We start from the raw sequence: 18,489 nt of genomic DNA, 5'->3' as shown, positions 1-18,489 counted from the left end.
AACTCGGGGTGAACTGAATGTTAGAAACATGTTTGGGGGGTAGGAGTACGTGTTAAACCACAAGGGTGAGCCCAATCTCTTCTATGTGAGCTCTGTTCCGACTGGCGCCTGGCAGTCAGAATGGCTCAAATTACAATTTGCAAATAGTTGATTAATTAGGCAGGCAGGATCTAATTACACATTCCAGATAAACTACTGGGTGTGTCTTGTCCTTTACATTTGGAGATTGTTCATGCTGTTCCTGTGTTTTTGAAGTTACCAAATTATATATATTCACAAGTATTATTTTCTCATCCTTTTTGTACTTTCCAGCCTGGTAGATGTGAATTGGAAAGAAAGAATTTGATGCGTGCCCCTTGCAGTTATCACGCAGCAAGACCGGTCTCATACAAAGATATCATGAAGCTCTTGCCTAAATCATTTACCGGCAAATATTGGGATGAAGTTTCGAGGGCTCCATATCTTAACTACATGGTAAGATTATCAATCAAAACATAATGGAGATTGGTGCATTTAATGTTATTTGTACAATGTGAACATTACTGCCTTTCATGATTCAATATTCTCTGTGTACAGGATTTGGCAATCGAGACTCATATTTGGGGAAGGAAATGTGTTACCCTTACCCGATCTGACCTCTATGTAACCTCGGTCACACACCAATGTGGCTGATCATTAACTGCCCTCTGAAATACCTCGCAAGACACACAGTCGCTTTGGGCAACTCGAGATGGGCAGCAACACACACATTCCAACAATTATTTTTTAGAGAGTTGAAACTGAAACAAAATATTAGGTTTGAAAGTTTGTTCCATATTGTTGATCCCAATATTAATCTGAAGGCAGGTTGTGTGCTCCGGTGTGGAATTACATGGGGGAAACACGGAAATCAACTGAGCAGGCTGAATTTTGCAATTTGAACTGAATTGTAGCAATTAATTTTGACTTCAAGGTTTTGTGTCTCCGAGCTGCACAGTGGGCGTGATGCACACCCACATGACATAATCTCAGCTGTATTTAAAGGGACAGTGCCCATGTATAAATTGGAGATGTTCAGTATGGATGGTGGCAATAGAGCAAGGGCAGCACCCAGATTCAATGATGCCTCACTGGAATTACTGCTGGGTGCAGTCAGGAGGTGGAGGAGAGACATATTTTCCCCCAGCCATTGGAGAAAGAAACCTGCTGCTCTCATCAAGGAGGTGCAGTTGGAGTTAGTTAAGGAGGAGAGCAGCAGGAGCATTGTGCCCAGGTCATGGATGCAATATAGAAAGCAGTTTAATTATCTCACTGGGTCAAGAAAGTAAGTACTTTTGCTGATTCAACTGCATTCTGTGCTTTAAGCTAAACGCTTTTCACTCTGTCTTGCTTAGTATTCTTCATCACACTGCTCACGCCAACTCAACTTTGAATAGCACCCAACCCTCACTTCATCACTTCCCCACATATCCATACTCATCCCAATTGGGCAATATGATGCATGTGTCTCATAGTCACGCTCATCGAATGTACCGTCATCTGCACCTGTATCTCAGATGAGGAGAAATTTCTTCTCTCAGAGGGTTGTAAATCTATGGAAATGTCTGTCCCAGAGAGCTGTGGAGGCTGGGTCTTTGAATATATTTAAGGCGGAGGTAGACAGATTTTTGAGCGATAAGAGAGTAAAGGGTCATGCGGAGCGGGCAGGAAAGTGGAAATGATTCCATGATCAGATCAGCCATGATCTTATTGAATGGCGGAGCAGGCTCGAGGGGCCAAAGGGCCTAATCCTACTCCAATTTCTTATGTTCTTATGTCCTTCACTCACTCACAGGTCCATTTTTTCACCTGTTGGTGGAGCAGAGAGCGCAAAATGCAAGGGAGAGAAATAGGACTGGAGTTGGGGGCGCCATAAATAGTACAGCTCACAGATAGCAAGGAGTGTTATGTCTCGAATAAGGCAATGTAACTGAGTACTGTCGACATGAGTTAGTGTGACCTTAGTCTCTTTATTCTAACTCCAGAGTGCTGGTACAGCATGGGAGGCCTGCTTATATACAGTGCTCCCAAGAGATGCTGTGATCCTTTGGGACTCCAACCGATATTCCCTCTGGTGGCGGTAGAATGCTGGTTACATAGTGTTGTATCCATAACATCACTCCCTCCCAAAGTCAATAGTGCACTTGTTTATAGGGTGAGAAGATCTGGGGCTCTCCGCTCCCCAGTCGATCATCTCGGTACAAATGCAGGTGCAGGTGAGTTGGTTGGGCCTTCACTGGGCTGCTGCGCAACTGGCCTTGCTGGGCTGCTCGGGATGATGAGTTCAGCTTTGTGGTCCACCGTGATGTCGGTTGCCACTTGTGTGTGTGTCGGAGGGTCGACGTTGGTGGTGTCCTCTTCAGGTTGCTCGTGGCATCTGTGAATCGCAGTTTGGTTTGGTCCAAATGCTTTCTGCAAGTTAGTCCATTTGCGAGTTTGACCTGAAACACTCTACTCCCTTCTTTGGCTATGACAGTGCCAGCAAGCCATTTGGGATCATGTCCATAGTTGAGTACAAATACAGGATCATTGACTTCAATATCACGTGACAAATTTGCACGATCATGAAACATGCTTTGTTGATGCTGCCTGCCCTCGACATGATCCTGGAGATCAGGGTGGACTAGAGAGAGCCTTGTTTTGAGCGCCCTTTTCATGAGCAACTCGGCTGGGGGAGCCCCGGTGAGCAAGTGATGTCTGGTGCGGTAGCTGAGCAGAACTCGGGACAGGCGGGTCTGCAGGAATCCTTCCGACACACGTTTCAAACTTTGCTTGATGATTTGGACTGCCCGTTCTGCCTGGCCGTTGGATGTGGGCTTGAGCGGGGCAGATGTGACGTGCTTGATCCCATTGCGGGTCATGAATTCCTTGAATTAAGCGCTAGTGAAGCACGGCCCGTTGTCACTGACAAGGACATCAGGCAGGCCGTGCATGGCAAAGATGGCTCATAGGCTTTCGATGTTGGCAGTGGATGTGCTTACAGACATTATTACTCACTCAATCCATTTTGAATAAGCATCCACATCAACCAAGAACATTTTGCCTAGGAACGGGCCAGCGAAGTCAACATGGATCCTAGATACGTTTGGAGGGCCATGACCACAAACTTAGCGGTGCCTCCCTGGGTGCATTGCTCAGTTGAGAGCAAGTGTTGCATTGGTGCACACAAGACTCCAAATCTGAGTTGATGCCGGGCAACCACCCATGGGATCTGATTATAGATTTCATCATTACTATGTCTGGGTGGGTACTGTGTAGGTTGCATATGAATGTTTCCCTGCCTTTCTTGGGCAAAACCACATGATTACCCCATAAAAGACAGTACGCCTGTATGGGCATTTCGTCTTTACGCCGCTGGAACGGCTTGATCTCTTCCTGCATCTCCACTGGTATGTTGGAACAGTTCCCATGGAGACCACAGTGTTTTACAAGGGACAGTAAAGGATCCTGGCTGGTCCAGGTCCTGATCTGGTGGGCCGTAATGGGTGACTTTTCATTTTCAAATGCATCCATCACTAAGAGCAAGGCTGCAGGCTGTGCCATTTCCACCCCGGTGGTGGGAAATGGTAGACGACTGAGGGCATCAGCGCAGTTCTCTGTGCCTGGCCTGTGGCAAATTACATAGTTATATGCAGACAACGTGAGGTGTGAGCGCCCATCTTTGGATGCGAGCAGAGGCATTGTTATTGATACCTTTGCTCTCTGAGAATAGCGATATGAGCGGCTTGTGGTCAGTTTCTAACTCGAACTTAAGCCCAAACAGATACTGGTGCATTTTTCTTACCCTGTATACACATGCCAGAGCTTCTTTTTCAATCATGCTGTAGGCCCTTTCGGCCTTGGACAAGCTTCTGGACGCATAAGCGACCGGTTGCAATTTCCAGATTCGTTAGCTTGTTGTAACATACACCCGACCCCATACGAAGACGCATCGCAAGCTAGCACTAAACGTTTACATGGATCATACAAAACAAGCAGTTTGTTGGAACATAACAGATTTCTGGCTTTCTCAAAAGCCGTCTCTTGTGATTTCCCCCATATCCAGTCATCTCGCTTGTGTAGCAACGCATGTAGAGGTTCCAGCAAGGTGCTTAACCCGGATAGAAAATTACCAAAATAATTGAGGAGTCCCAGGAGCGACCGCAGCTCCATCACATTCTGTGGTCCCGGCGCGTTTGATGGCCTCCGTCATAGCGTCGGTGGGTCTGATGCCATCTGCCGCGATTCATCTCCCTAAGAACTCAACCTCTGGTGCCAGGAAAACAGACTTTGAGCGTTTCAACCTGAGTTCCACGTGATCTAGCCGAATTAGAACCTCCTCCAGGTTCTTCAAGTGTTCGATGGTGTCCTGACCTGTGATCAATATGTCGTCCTGGAAAACCACGGTGCATGGAACCGACTTTAGCAGACTCTCCATGTTCCTTTGAAAAATCGCCATGGCCGCTCGAATCCCAAACGGGCATCTATTGTAGATGAACAGACCTTAATATGTGTTGACGCAGGTGAGACCTTTCGAAGATTCTGCTAGCTCCTGCGTCATGCAGGCCGAGGTCAGATCCAACCTGGTGAACGTCTTTCCTCCTGTCAGTGTCACAAATAGGTCGTCTGCCTTGGGTAGCGGGTACTGGTCCTGCAGTGAAAACGATTAATTGTTACTTTATAGTCCCCACAAATTCTGACCGTGCCATTGCCCTTGAGAACCGGAACAATCGGACTGGCCCACTGGTTGAACTCCACCGGCACGATGATGCCCTCTTGTAGCAGCCTGTCTAACTCGCTCTCCACTTTCTCTCACATCATATAGGGCACCACCCGTGCCTTGTGGTGGATGGGGCGTGTACCGGGAACCAAGTGGATCTGCAACTTCGATCCCGAGAAACTTCCGATGCCTGGTTCAAGCAACGATGGAAACTTGCTCAGAACCTGGGCACATGAGGCATTGTCGAGTGATGAAAGCGCTCGGATGTCATCCCAGTTCCAGCGGATTTTTCCCAGTCAGCTTCTGCCGAACAGTGTGGTGCCATCTCCTGGTACAATCCATAGTGGGAGTTCGTGCACTGCTCAATCATAGGAGACGTTTACTGCTGCACTGCCAATTATAGGGATCAGCTCTTTAGTGTAAGTTCTCAGCTTGGTGTGAATAGAGCTCAGCTTGGGCCCATTTGCCTTGTTGCACCACAGCCTGTCGAAGGCCTTTTTGCTCATGATGGACTGACTCGCACCCGTGTCCAGTTCCACGAATACTGGAATTCCATTCAGTTTGAATTTTAACATGATCGGTGGGCAGTTCATGGTGAAGATATGTACCCCGTATGTTGTGTATCTGTAAAGCATGCACTCCCATGTTCCGACACCAGGGAGCTCATACCCTGAAGTCCCAAGGGATCCCAGCATCCCTTGGGAGCACTGTATATAAGCCGGCCCTTAATGCCTATACCTCACTCTGGTGTGTCTTATTAAAGACTGAGGTCACTGGTACTTTAACCTCCCTGTGTGCAGCCTCATCTGTGTGAGGAACACAATAACTGGCGACGAGTATACAAATCCAACACAAAGATGCAGCAAACTGTGGGCGTCCTGGAGAAGTTCTCGGAGGGTGAGGACTGGGAAGACTATGTCGAACGGCTAGAACAGTACTTTGTAGCCAATGAGCTGGATGGAGAAGGAAGTGCTGCAAAAAGGAGAGTGGTCCTCCTCACGGTCTGCGGGGCACCGACCTACAGCCTCATGAAGAATCTTCTGGCACCAGTGAAACCCACAGATAAGTCATATGAGGAGCTGTGTACACTGGTTCGAGAGCATCTTAACCCGAGGGAGAGTGTGTTGATGGTGAGGTATCGGTTCTACATGTGTTGGCGATCTGAAGGTCAGGAAGTGGCGAGCTACGTCGCTGAGCTAAGGCGACTTGCAGGACAATGTGAGTTGATGGCTACCTGGAGCAGATGCTCAGAGACTTTTTTGTACTGGGCATTGGCCACGAGACCACCCTACGAAGACTTTTGACTGTAGAGACACCGACCCTCAGTAAGGCCATTGCGATAGCACAGGCGTTTATGTCCACCAGTGACAACACCAAACAAATCTCTCAGCACACAAGTGCGAGCAATGTTCATAAATTAACTGGAACTGTATTTGCGAGCAGAAATGTACAGGGCAGAAACCACGAGTGTGCAACTGCCAGCAGGCCTCAGACGACCCAGATGACTGAGAGTCCGCAACAAAGGATGAATGCAAGGCAATTCACACCTTGTTGGCGTTGTGGAGGCTTCCATTCAGCCTATTCACAATGGGGCACATCCAACGAGTTTGCAAACCAGCTGCAAGCTCTGCAAAACCTGCGAATCACCACGTGGCAGAGGAAGATCGGTCCATGGTGGATCAAAGCAATTTAGAGCCTCAGAGAGAGGAGGCAGATGCTGAAGTACATGGGGTGCACACATTTTCGACGAAATGTCCACCTATAATGCTAAACTCAAAATTGAATGGCTAACCCGTAGCCATGGAACTGGACACTGGCGCTAGCCAATCCATCATGAGTAAAAAGATGTTTGAGAGACTGTGGTGCAACAAGGCATTCAGACCAGCCTGAGCCCCATCCACACGAAACTGAGAACATACACCAAAGAGCTTATCACTGTCCTGGGCAGCGCCATGGTCAAGGTCATCTACGAGGGCACGGTGCACGAACTGCCACTCTGGATTGTCCCGGGCGATGGCCCCACAATGCTTGGAAGGAACTGGCTGGGCAAAATCCGCTGGAACTGGGATGACATCTGAGCGCTATCACATGTCGATGAGGCCTCATGTACCCAGGTTCTTAACAAATTTCCTTCCCTTTTTGAGCCAGGCATTGGAAACTTTTCCGGGGAAAAGGTGCGGATCCACTTGGTCCCAGAGGCACGACCCATTCACCACAAGGCGCGAGCGGTACCTCACATGATGAGGGAGAGAGTGGAAATTGAGCTGGACAGGCTGCAACGCGAGGGCATCATCTCCCCAGTGGAATTCAGCGAGTGGGCCAGCCCAATTGTTCCAGTACTCAAAAGTGATGGCACGGTCAGGATTTGCGGCGATTATAAAGTAACTATTAATTGTTTCTCGCTACAGGACCAGTACCCGCTGCCTAAGGCAGACGACCTATTTGCGACGCTGGCAGGAGGCAAGACATTCACCAAGCTCGACCTGACTTCGACCTGATGCAGGAGCTGGAAGAGTCTTCAAAGGGCCTCACCTGCATCAACACGCACAAGGGACTGTTCATCGACAACAGATGCCCGTTTGCAATTCGGTCGGCTGCAGCGATCTTCCAAAGGAACATGGAGAGCCTACTCAAGTCGAAACCACACAGTGGTCTTTCAGGACGACATATTGGTCACGGATCGGGACACCGTCGAGCACCTACAAAACCTGGAGGAGGTCCTCCAGCGACTGGATCACGTAGGGCTGCGGCTGAAGAGGTCGAAATGCGTCTTCATGGCAACAGAAGTGGAGTTTTTGAGGAGAAAGATCGCGGCGGATGGCATTCGGCCCACAGACGCCAAGACAGAGGCTATCAGGAACACGCTCAGCCCACAGAACGTCACGGAGCTGCGTTCATTCCTGGGACTCCTCACCTATTTTTGTAACTTCCTAGCGGGGTTAAGCACTTTCTTAGAGCCCCTACATGTGTTATTGCGTAAAGGTGAGAACTGGGTATGGGAAAAAAAACAAGTAATTGCTTTTGAGAAAGCCAGAAACATTTTATGGCCCAACAAACTGCTTGTATTGTATAACCCGTGTAAAAGACTTGTGCTAGCATGTGATGCGTCATCGTACGGAGTCGGGTGTGTTTTACAACAAGCTACCATTGTGGGGAAGTTGCAACCTGTCGCCTCTGCCTCCAGGAGCTTGTCTAAGGCCGAGAGGGCCGACAGCATGATTGAGAAAGAGGCATTAGCATGTGTGTTCGGGGTAAAGAAATGCATCAGTACCTGTTTGGCCTCAAATTTGAGCTGGAAACCAATCACAAGCCCCTCATATCTCTGTTCGCTGAAAACAAGGGGATAAATACCAATGCCTCAGCCTGCATACAAAGGTGGGCACTCGCGCTATCAGCGTATAACTATACCATCCACCACAGGCCAGACACCGAGAACTGTGCGGATGCTCTCAGTCGACTACCATTGCCCACCACGGGGGTGGAAATGGCACAGCCTGCAAACTTGTTGATGGTGGCGCAGCCCGCAGACTTGTTGATGGTCATGGAAGCATTTGAAAATGATAAATCACCTGTCACGGCCTGCCAGATTAGGACTTGGACCAGCCAAGATCCTCTGCTGTCCCTCGTAAAAAACTGAGTACTGCATGGGAGCTGGGCCAGCATCCCCGTTGAAATGCAAGAGCTAATCAAGCCGTTCGAGCGGTGAAAGGACGAGCTGTCCATCGACTGCCTGTTGTGGGGTAACCGCGTAATGCTACCAAAAAAGGGCAGGGAGATGTTCATCTCGGATCTCCACAACACACACCCGGGTATAATAATGATGAAAGCGATAGCCAGATCCCATGTGTGGTGGCCCGGTATCGACTCTGACTTACAGTCCTGTGTACGGCAATGCAGCGTGTGTGCTCAGTTGAGCAACGCACCCAGAGAGGCACCACTAAGTTTGTGGTCCTGGCCCTCTAGACCATGGTCGAGGGTCCATGTCGACTATGTTAAGTCCTGACTCTAATGTACTGACTTACACGAGACACATGCTGAAGTCAAGGTCACTCAAGACCTGCACCTTTAATTCCAGCTCTCCAGTGCTGCACTTGCCTGAGACCTCAGTGGGACAGGTATGGAGTGTCTCCTGCAAGTGCACCCCTGGTGGTAAGGTATGCTTATTGTTACAGGTCATATCCAGTTACAGTCATGTATAGCATGGTAAGATGCAGTTATATACAGTAATGTGAGATACATGACTTCACCCTCCCCCAAGGTCTTATTGCCTTTATAGATTCAGTCTCTCAGGTGGCCTGAGCTCTCGCGTGGAGCGTCTTAGTTGTGGTTCAGTTGTTTGCCTTGATGCCTGTTTTTCGTTCGGTGTGATTGCTGGTATCTCGCCTGGGCTGTCTGTTGAGACTGCCCTTTCCTTAGGTTGTTCCACCTGTCTGTCCACCAGGTGTGGTGTGAGTTCCACATTGTAGTCTGCCTCTGGTTCTTCAGTGTTATCAGTGAATCTACTTTTTACTTGGTCTACATGCCCCCGGCAGGTTTGGCCATTGTCCATTTCTACAACCAGTAGACCTGTTTCCCTCTTTGTCTGTTACTATCTCTGAAAGCCATTTGGGACCCCAGCCATAGTTTAGCACAAACACTTTGTCCCCTATCTCATTCCACCTCCGCCTCGAATTTCAGTCATGGTACTCAGTTAGCTTTTGACGCTTAGCCTCAACAATTTCATGCATGTCTGGGAGGATTAACGAGAGCCTGGTTTTTAAGGTTCGTTTCATCAATAGTTGCATGGGGGGAACCCCAGTCAATGTATGTGGACGAGATCTGTATGCCAGCAGCAGTCTCGACAGGCGGCTCTGCAGCGTGGGACCTTGGATTCTGAGCATGCCTTGTTTAATGATTTGCACTGCTCTCTCCGCCTGGTCATTGGACGTCGGCTTGAAAGGTGCCGTCTTAACGTGCTTTATACCGTGGTCAACTATAAAATCGTGAAATTCTGTGCTGGTGAAGCACGGACCATTATCACTGACCAATATGTCAGGAATGCCGTGCGTTGCAAACATGGTTCTAAGGCTCTCCACTATGGTGGAGGTGGTGCTCGAGTTTAAAATGGTGCACTCGATCCATTTTGAAAATGCATTAACGACTATGAGGAACATTTTGTCCATGAATGGGCCCGCATAATCTACATACACCCGCGACCACGGTTTAGTGGGCCAGGGCCAGGGGCTAAGGGGGGCCTCCCTGGGGGCATTACTGAGTTGGGCACAAATAGTGCACTGACGGACGCAGAGCTCCAAGTCCGCATCAATGCCAGGCCACCAGACTTGAGATCTGGCTATGGCCTTCATAAGGACGATCCCCGGGTGCTCGCAATGGAGCTCCCGGACAAACGCCTCCCTGCCTCGTAAGGGCATAACTACTCGGCTGCCCCACATCAGGCAGTCTGCCTGTAGTGAGAGTTCATGCATGTGCCTATGGAAGGGTTTGACCTCCTCGGGGCAGGCATCATGAGCCTCTGCCCAGTCACCGGTTAAAACACATCTTTTAACTAGAGATAATGTAGGGTCGCTGGTCGCCCAGGCTCTGATTTGGCGAGCCGTCATGGGCGAACCTGTGGATTCAAAGGCATTGATTGCCATGACCATCTCACAGTCCTATTCGTCGGACCCTTCTGTGGTCACCAGGGGTAGCTTGCTTAGCGCGTCGGCACAGTTGTCTGTGCCTGGTCTGTGCCTTATCGTGTAGTCGTAAGCCGCCAGCATGAGTGCCCACCACTGAATGTGCGCCGAGGCGTTGGCGTTGATTGCCTTGCACTCGGATAGTAGGGACGTGAGGGGTTTGTGGTCAGTTTCTAACGCAAAGTTGGCCCCGAAAAGGTATTGGTGCATCTTTTTTGGCACCGTACACGCACACGAGCGCCTCCTTCTCAACCATACCGTCCCCGCGCTCCGCCCGCGAAGGCATAAGCAACGGGCTGCAATTTACCCGCATCATTGACATGCTGTAAAACGCACCTGACCCCGTACGCTGACGCATCACACGTAAGGACTAACTTTTTACCTGGGTCAAAAAAGGCTAAAACACTCTTGGAACATAGAAGGTTGCGTGCCTTATCGAAGGCGCGTTCTTGGGCTTCCCCCCAAAACCAATCGCACCCCTTTCTGAGTAACACGTGGAGAGGCTCCAGCAGCGTGTTCAAGTTCTGTATAAAGTTCCCAAAGTAATTGAGTAGCCCGAGAAAGGCGTGCAGTTCCAAGACATTCCGGGGCCTGGGTGCCAGGCGAATCACTTCGGTTTTGGATTCGGGTGGGCGGATTCCATCAGCGGCAATCCTTCTACCCAAAAATTCAACCTCAGGCGCGAGAAACAGACATTTGGATTTCTTAACTCTTGGCCTACCCGATCCAATCGACTTAGCACTTCCTCAAGATTGCGGAGATGAGAGTCGGTGTCCCTGTCCGTGATGAGTATGTCATCTTGAAACACAATCGTCCCCGGGATGGACTTGAGCAGAATATAGCAGCTGCCGACCTGATGCCGAATGGGCATCGATTGTACACAAAAAGGCCTTGATGTGTGTTGATGGTGGTGAGTAGCTTAGACTCTTCGGTCAGTTCTTGCATCATATACGCAGATGTGAGGTCAAGTTTCGAGAAAAGTTTTCCTCCAGCCAACGTGGAGGAAAATAGGTCCTCCACTCTGGGCAGCGTGTATTGGTCCTGTAGGGAGACTCTGTTTATGCTAGACTTGTAATCCCCACAGATTCGTACGGATCCATCAGGCTTCATGACGGGGATGATGGGGCTTGCCCAGTCGCTGAATTCCACGGGAGAAATTATGCTTTCCCACAGAAGCCAGTCCAGTTCGTTTTCAATCTTTTATCTCATCACAAAAGGCACAGCTCTAGCCTTGTGATTGACTGGTCTGGCATTCTGTGTGATGTAGATTTTAACTTTAGCTCCTTTGAAGGTGCCCACACCTGGCTGAAAGAGATGTTCAAAATGGCTTCGAACTGTTGAGCAGGAGGTCCGTTCCTCTGACGACATGGCGTGAACATCATCCCATTTCCAATTAAGTTCTGCTAGCCAGCTTCTCCCCAACAGGGCTGGGAGATCCCCGGGGACAATCCACAGGGAAAGTCGGTTCACCGTCCCTTTGTGTGTGACTGAGAGCATGGCGCTGCCAAGGACTGGGATGATTTCTGTAGTATAGGTCCTTAGTTTGGTGTCGATCTTTGAGAGTTTTGGTCTGTTGCTTTTGTGCAGCCACAGCTGATCAAATTGTTGAACGTTCATGAGGGATTGACTGACTGGCCCCCATGTCTAGTTCCATGTTGACGGGTATCCCGTTGAGTAGAACCCTCATCATAATTGGAGGCGTCTTGGTGTAAGAACAGTGGACATTGATCGTGTTAACCTGCTGTACCTCAGCGCCCCGTGCACTGGTCCACTTTCCGACCCTTCCGATTCGTATACCAGCCGAGCTGCTGTTTTTCTGCACATGCGAGCCAGGTGCCCTGTGTAGTTGCAGTTTCTGCAAACAGCATGCTGAAATCGACACACCCTGGTTGAGTGCCGTCCCCCACATCTCCAACACAGACCGTTTCCATTGTTTCCGAAGGATGAGCTGCGTCTGGCTGATCTCCCTTGAGCTTCTCTCAATCTGATGTTGATTGCTCGCATTGTGGGTTGATGAGGTGTGATCGGCCGTTCATGTGGTCCTTGATTTTGATGGCTTCTGGCGCCACTGTCTGCTGTTGAAGGCCTGCTCTCCTGCCTTTGTCTGTGTGAGAGGGTAGCGATTTGTTTCACAATGCGAACCCCTTGTTCCGATGCCTCGTTAGTTGTCGTACCCAAAGTATAGATCAGCCTCATTGCTTCTTCGCCTGCCAAGAACATCTGTGCGACCAGTGCTGCTGCCTCTAGTGTCAAGTTCTTAGTCTCTATAAGCTTTTGGAATATGCCTGCGTGGCCTATTCCTTCAATAAAAAAGTGTCTCAGTACTTCTCTCCTTAGTTCATCGGGGAACTCACATGAACTAGCCAGCCTCCAAAGTTCCGCCACAAAGTCGGGTATGCTTTGGCCCACACAGCATCTGTAGTTGTAGAACCTGTGTCTGGCCATGTGTAGGCTGCTCGCTGGCTTCAGGTGGTCTCTCACCAGTGTGCTCAACTCCTCAAACGACTTGCTTGCTGGTTTCTCGGGTGCCTGCAGGTCTTTCATTGAAGCGTATGTTTTCGAGCCACAGCTGGTCAAGAGATGGGCTCTTCTCTTGTCTGCCTTATCGTCGCCCAGCCAGTCTTTGGTCACAAAGCTTTGCTGGAGCCTTTCTATAAAGTCATCCCAATTGTCTCCAGCATTGTATTTCTCATCTGTGCTGTTGGTAGCCATTCTGTGGATTCTGTAATCCCGTAACTCGTCGACACTGTTAAGTCCTGACTCTAATGTACTGACTTACACGAGACACATGCTGAAGTCAAGGTCACTCAGGACCTGCACCTTTAATTTCAGCTCTCCAGTGCTGCACTTGCCTGAGAACTCCCTTTATATACCTCAGTGGGACGGTATGGAGTGTCTCCTGCAAGTGCACCCGTGGTGGTAAGGCATGCTTATTGTTACAGGCCATATCTAGTTACAGTCATGTATAGCATGGTAAGGTACAGTTAGAAACAGTAATGTGAGATACATGACAGACTATGCAGGCCCGTTTCTCGGTAAAATGTTCCTGGTGGTGGTGGATGCTTTTTCAAAATGGATTGAATGTGAAATAATGTCGGGAAGCACCGCCACCACCACCATTGAAAGCCTGAGGGCCATGTTTGCCACCCACGGCCTGCCTGACATTCTGGTCAGTGACAACGGGCCATGTTGCACCAGTGCCGAATTTAAAGAATTCATGACCCGCAATAGGATCAAACATGTCACCTCGGCCTTATTTAAACCAGCCTCCAATGGGCAGGCAGGGCGGGCAGTACAAACAATCAAACAGAGCCTTAAACAAGTCACAGAAGGCTCACTCCAAACCCACCTGTCCCGAGTACTGCTCAGCTACCGCACGAGACCCCACTCGCTCACAGGGTGACCCCGGCTGAGCTACTCATGAAAAGAACACTTAAAACAAGACTCTCCATGGTTCACCCCAACCTGCATGATCAGGTAGAGAGCAGGCGGCAGCATCAAAATGTAAACGATGGTCGCGCCACTGTGTCATGGGAAATTGATCTGAACGACCCTGTGTATGGACATGGTCCCAAGTGGATCACGGGCACGGTGATAGCTAAAGAAGGGAATAGGGTGTTTGTAGTCAAACTAGACAATGGACAAATTTACAGAAAGCACCTGGACTCGACGAGGCTGTGGTTCACAGACTGCCCAGAACAACCCACAGCAGTCACCACCTTTTTCGAGCCCACAACACACACCCAAAGGATCAGTGACACCACGCCGGACCAGGAAATCGAACCCATCATGCCCAACAGCCCAGCAAGGCCAGGCTCACCTAGCAGCCCTGCAGGGCCAACAACACGCCAGCCCAGCGAGGGCACAGCCAACACACCAGAACAGACATTTGTACCGAGGCGGTCCACCAGGGAAAGAAAGGCTCCCAACCGCCTCACCTTGTAAATAGTTTTCACTTTGACTTTGGCGGGGGAGTGATGTTGTGTATCTGTAAAGCATGCACTCTCATGTTCCGCCACCAGGGAGCTCATCCCCTGAAGTCCCATGGTCCTAACATCCCTTGGGAGCACTGTCTATAAGCCGGCCCCTAAGGCCTGTTCCTCACTCTGGATTGCCTTATTAAAGACTGAGGTCACTGTTACTTTAACCTCCCTGTGTGCAGTCTCATTTGTGTTAGGTACACTTTTGCCTCCTCGGTTTGAGTCTCTAGTTCAGTTTGATCCTCCATGGATCGGTCTTCCTCTGCAACATGGTGGTTTGCAGGGTTTGCAGCTCGTCTGCACATTTGCTGGAGGTGTCCCATTGTTCCACAGCCTTTGCACGCATAGTGTTTGATGCGGCATTGATGGGCTCGATGATCACCTCCGCAGCGTCAACGGGGTGTCGATTGCCTCGCATTAACACTTGATGGCGGACTCTGAGTCATCTGAGGTCATGCAGCTGCAGGCGTGTATGTTCTGCCGTATGCATTCCTGCCTGAAAACGATGTTACTTTGTGTACAGTACTTGCCGAAACATCTTTATGCTGCAAAATGTGTTTGGTGTTATCGCTGGTGGACATAAATGCCTGGGCTATCGTTATGGCTTTGTTCAGGTTCTGTGTTTTAACAGTCAATAGTTTGCGAAGGATAACCTCGTGGCCAATGCCAAGCACAAAAAAGGCTCTTAGCATTTGCTCCAGGAATCCATCGAATTCGCAGTGTCCTGCAAGGCGCCTTAGTTCAGCGACTTCCTGGCCTTCAGACCATTGACATGTGTAAAATCGATACCTTGCCATCAGAACGCTCTCCTTTGCATTTAGGTGCTCCCAGACCAGCGTACGCAGTTCTTCATATGATTGGTTTCACCGGTGCAAGAAGATTCTTCATGAGACCATTGTTGTTGCCTCGCAGACTGTGAGGAGGATTGCCCTTTATTTGGCACTGTTCACACTCCCTTACAGCTCCTTGGCCACAAAGTATTGGTCGAGTCGCTCCACGAAGGCCTCGCAATCGTTCCCTTCTGAGAATTTCTCCAGGATACCAACAGTTCTCTGCATTCTCTGCCTGGTTTGTTATCTCATCGCCAGTTGTTATGTCTCGAATAAGGCAATGTAACTGAGCACTGTAGACGTGAGTAAATGTGACTTTAGTCACTTTATTCTAACTCCAGAGTGCTGGTACAGCATGCACCAGCACTGATACTCACACTTCAGTGGGTTCACTTAGAGAGTTAGTTGTGTTTTCACCTGGTGACTCACACCTCACAAGTGAGCACGAGCAGACACTGGTGGTAGGGACAGCTATGTGGAGGTCAGGTTGGGGGGCGCAGTCCTTTCCAAGCTCGAATCAGCTGGATACAGATACTGAACTCCGGGACCTATTGTTCAGAACGAGATTGCAAGAGGTGCCTCGGCAACTTAGGCAGGTACATAGAAACATAGAAACATAGAAAATAGGTGCAGGAGTAGGCCATTTGGCCCTTCGAGCCTGCACCAACATTCAATAAGATCATGGCTGATCATTCCCTCAGTACCCCTTTCCTGCTTTCTCTCCATACCTCTTGATGCCTTTAGCCGCAAGGGCCATATCTAACTCCCTCTTGAATATATCCAATGAACTGGCATCAACAACTCTCTGCGATCGGGAATTCCACAGGTTAACAACTCCCTGAGTGAAGAAGTTTCTAATCATCTCAATCCTAAATGGCCCAGCCCCTATCCTAAGACTTCTGGACTTCCCCATCATTCTTCCCGCTTATAACCTGTCCAGTCCTGTCAGAATCTTGTAAGTTTCTATGAGATCCCCTCTCATCCTTCTAAACTCCAGTGTATAAAGGCCCAGTTGATCCAGTCTCTCCTCATATGTAAGTCACGCCATCCTGGGAATCAGTCTGGTGAACCTTCGCTGCACTCCCTCAATAGCAAGAACGTCCTTCCTCAGATTAGGAGACCGAAACTGAACACAATATTCCAGGTGAGGCCTCACCAAGGCACTGTACAACTGCAGTAAGACCTCCCTGCTCCTATACTCAAATCCTTTGGCTATGAAGGCCAACATACCATATGCCTTCTTCACCGCCTGCTGTATCTGCATGCCAACTTTCAATGACTGATAACCATGACACTCAGGTCTCATTGCACCTCCCCCTTTCCTAATCTGCCGCCATTCAGATAATATTCTGCCTTTGTGTTTTTGCCCCCAAAGTGGATAACCTTACATTTATCCACATTATACTGCATCTGCCATGCGTTTGCCCACTCACCTAACCTGTCCAAGTCACCCTACAGCCTCTTAGCATCCTCCTCACAGCTCTCACCACCACCCAGCTGAGTGTCATCTGCAATCTTGGAGATATTACACTCAATTCCTTCATCTGAATCATTGATCTATATTGTAAATAGCTGGGGTCCCAGCACTGAGCCCTGCCGCACCCCACTAGTCACTGCCTGCCGTTCTGAAAAGGACCCATTTAACCCAACTCTCTGATTCCTGTCTGCTAACCAGTTCTCTATCCACATCAGTACATTACCCCCAATACCATGTGCTTTCATTTTCTCTTGTGTGGGATCTTGTCAAAAGCCTTTTGAAAGTCCAAATACACCACATCCACTGGTTCTCCCTTATCCACTTTACTAGTTACATCCTCAAAAAATTCTCGAAGATTTGTCAAGCATGATTTTCCTTTCATAAATCCATGACGAATGAGACCAATCCTGTCACTACTTTCCAAATGTGCTGTTATTTCATCTTTAATAATTGATTCCAACATTTTCCCCACTACTGATGTCAGGCTAACCGGTCTATAATTATCCGTTTTCTCTCTCCCTCCTTTTTAAAAAAGTGGTGTTACATTAGCTACCCTCCAGTCCATAGGAACTGATCCAGAGTCGATAGACTGTTGGAAAATGATCACCAATGCATCCACTATTTCTATGGTCACTTCCTTAAGTACTCTGGGATGCAGACTATCAAGCCCCAGGGATTTATCGGCCTTCAATCCCATCAATTTCCCGAACACAATTTCCTGACTCATAAGAATTTCCTTCAGTTCCTCCTTCTCGCTAGACCCTCGGTCTCCTAGTATTTCCAGAACGTTATTCGTGTCTTCCTTCGTGAAAACAGAACCAAAGTATTTCTTTAACATGTCTGTCATTTCTTTGTTCCCCATTATAAATTCACCTGAATCTGACTGCAAGGGACCTACGTTTGTTTTCACTAATCTTTTTCTCTATACATATCTATAGAAGCTTTTGCAGTCAGTTTTTATGTTCCCATCAAGCTTCCTCTCATACTCTATTTTCCCCCTCCTAATTAAACCCTTTGTCCTCCTCTGCTGTATTACAAAATTCTCCCAGTCCTCAGGTTTGCTGCTTTTTCTGGCCAATTTATATGCCTCTTCCTTGGATTTAACACTATTCTTAATTTCCTTTGTTAGCCACAGTTGAGCCACCTTCCCTGTTTTATTTTTACTCCAGACAGGGATGTACGATTGTTGAAGTTCATCCATGTGCTCTTTAAATGTTTGCCATACTTCAATCATTTTATATCTAATGTTTCAGAAGCGTTTTTCTTTGCATCATTTTATTGTGAGTATACAGCAAAATATATTGTAAATTGTACAAGGTGTCTACTGTTTTGGGTTTTCTACCTACTGGACAAAATGAACTGAAGTTCATGCCCTGAAAAGTTGCAAATGATGTGAACAGTTGAGGAGTTAGCTTTTTGTCGGAAGGATGCTGACTAATGGTTCATATCAGTTGTTTCATTGTAATGTTCTCATTTCTTGTTCAAACAAAAGTTCCAAGACTGTAAACATTTGTTACTTGGGTCTCAAATTTACAGTATCTGGAAAGTGCAACATTATCGTGTTTTATTTAAAGTCAGATATTTTATATTGAGACCAAGTATTACTGCTCTGAAAGAATTTATCTTGGGCACAGCAAGGATTACACTTGCTAAACTATGAGCAGTGTGAAAATCTCTTAAATCAGCGCTCCACTTCCTTCCGGGGGCAGTAACCCAGATTTTGTGAGATGAGCAAAACTTTAGCGCTTGGCACTGAGTTTCACACCTCCCAACTGTTATCACCACCAAATGGGGCAATAATGAATTTCAC

General features: G+C 48.4%; 1 protein-coding gene across 1 annotated transcript in view; it reads left to right on the top strand.

Annotated features, from left to right (window-relative positions):
- Window positions 1–18,489, top strand: part of LOC139268370 (di-N-acetylchitobiase-like) — a 65,880-nt gene that overhangs the window by 34,608 nt on the left and 12,783 nt on the right. The window contains exon 7 of the mRNA XM_070886440.1: window positions 313–474. Coding sequence (XP_070742541.1) covers window positions 313–474 — 162 coding nt within the window. The remainder of the gene's footprint in view (window positions 1–312; window positions 475–18,489) is intronic.

Source organism: Pristiophorus japonicus, chromosome 8, assembly GCF_044704955.1.
Source record: "Pristiophorus japonicus isolate sPriJap1 chromosome 8, sPriJap1.hap1, whole genome shotgun sequence".
Lineage (NCBI taxonomy): Eukaryota > Metazoa > Chordata > Chondrichthyes > Pristiophoridae > Pristiophorus > Pristiophorus japonicus.
The sequence above is the reverse complement of the archived record's forward strand: the minus strand, read 5'-3'. Positions and strand labels throughout refer to the sequence as shown.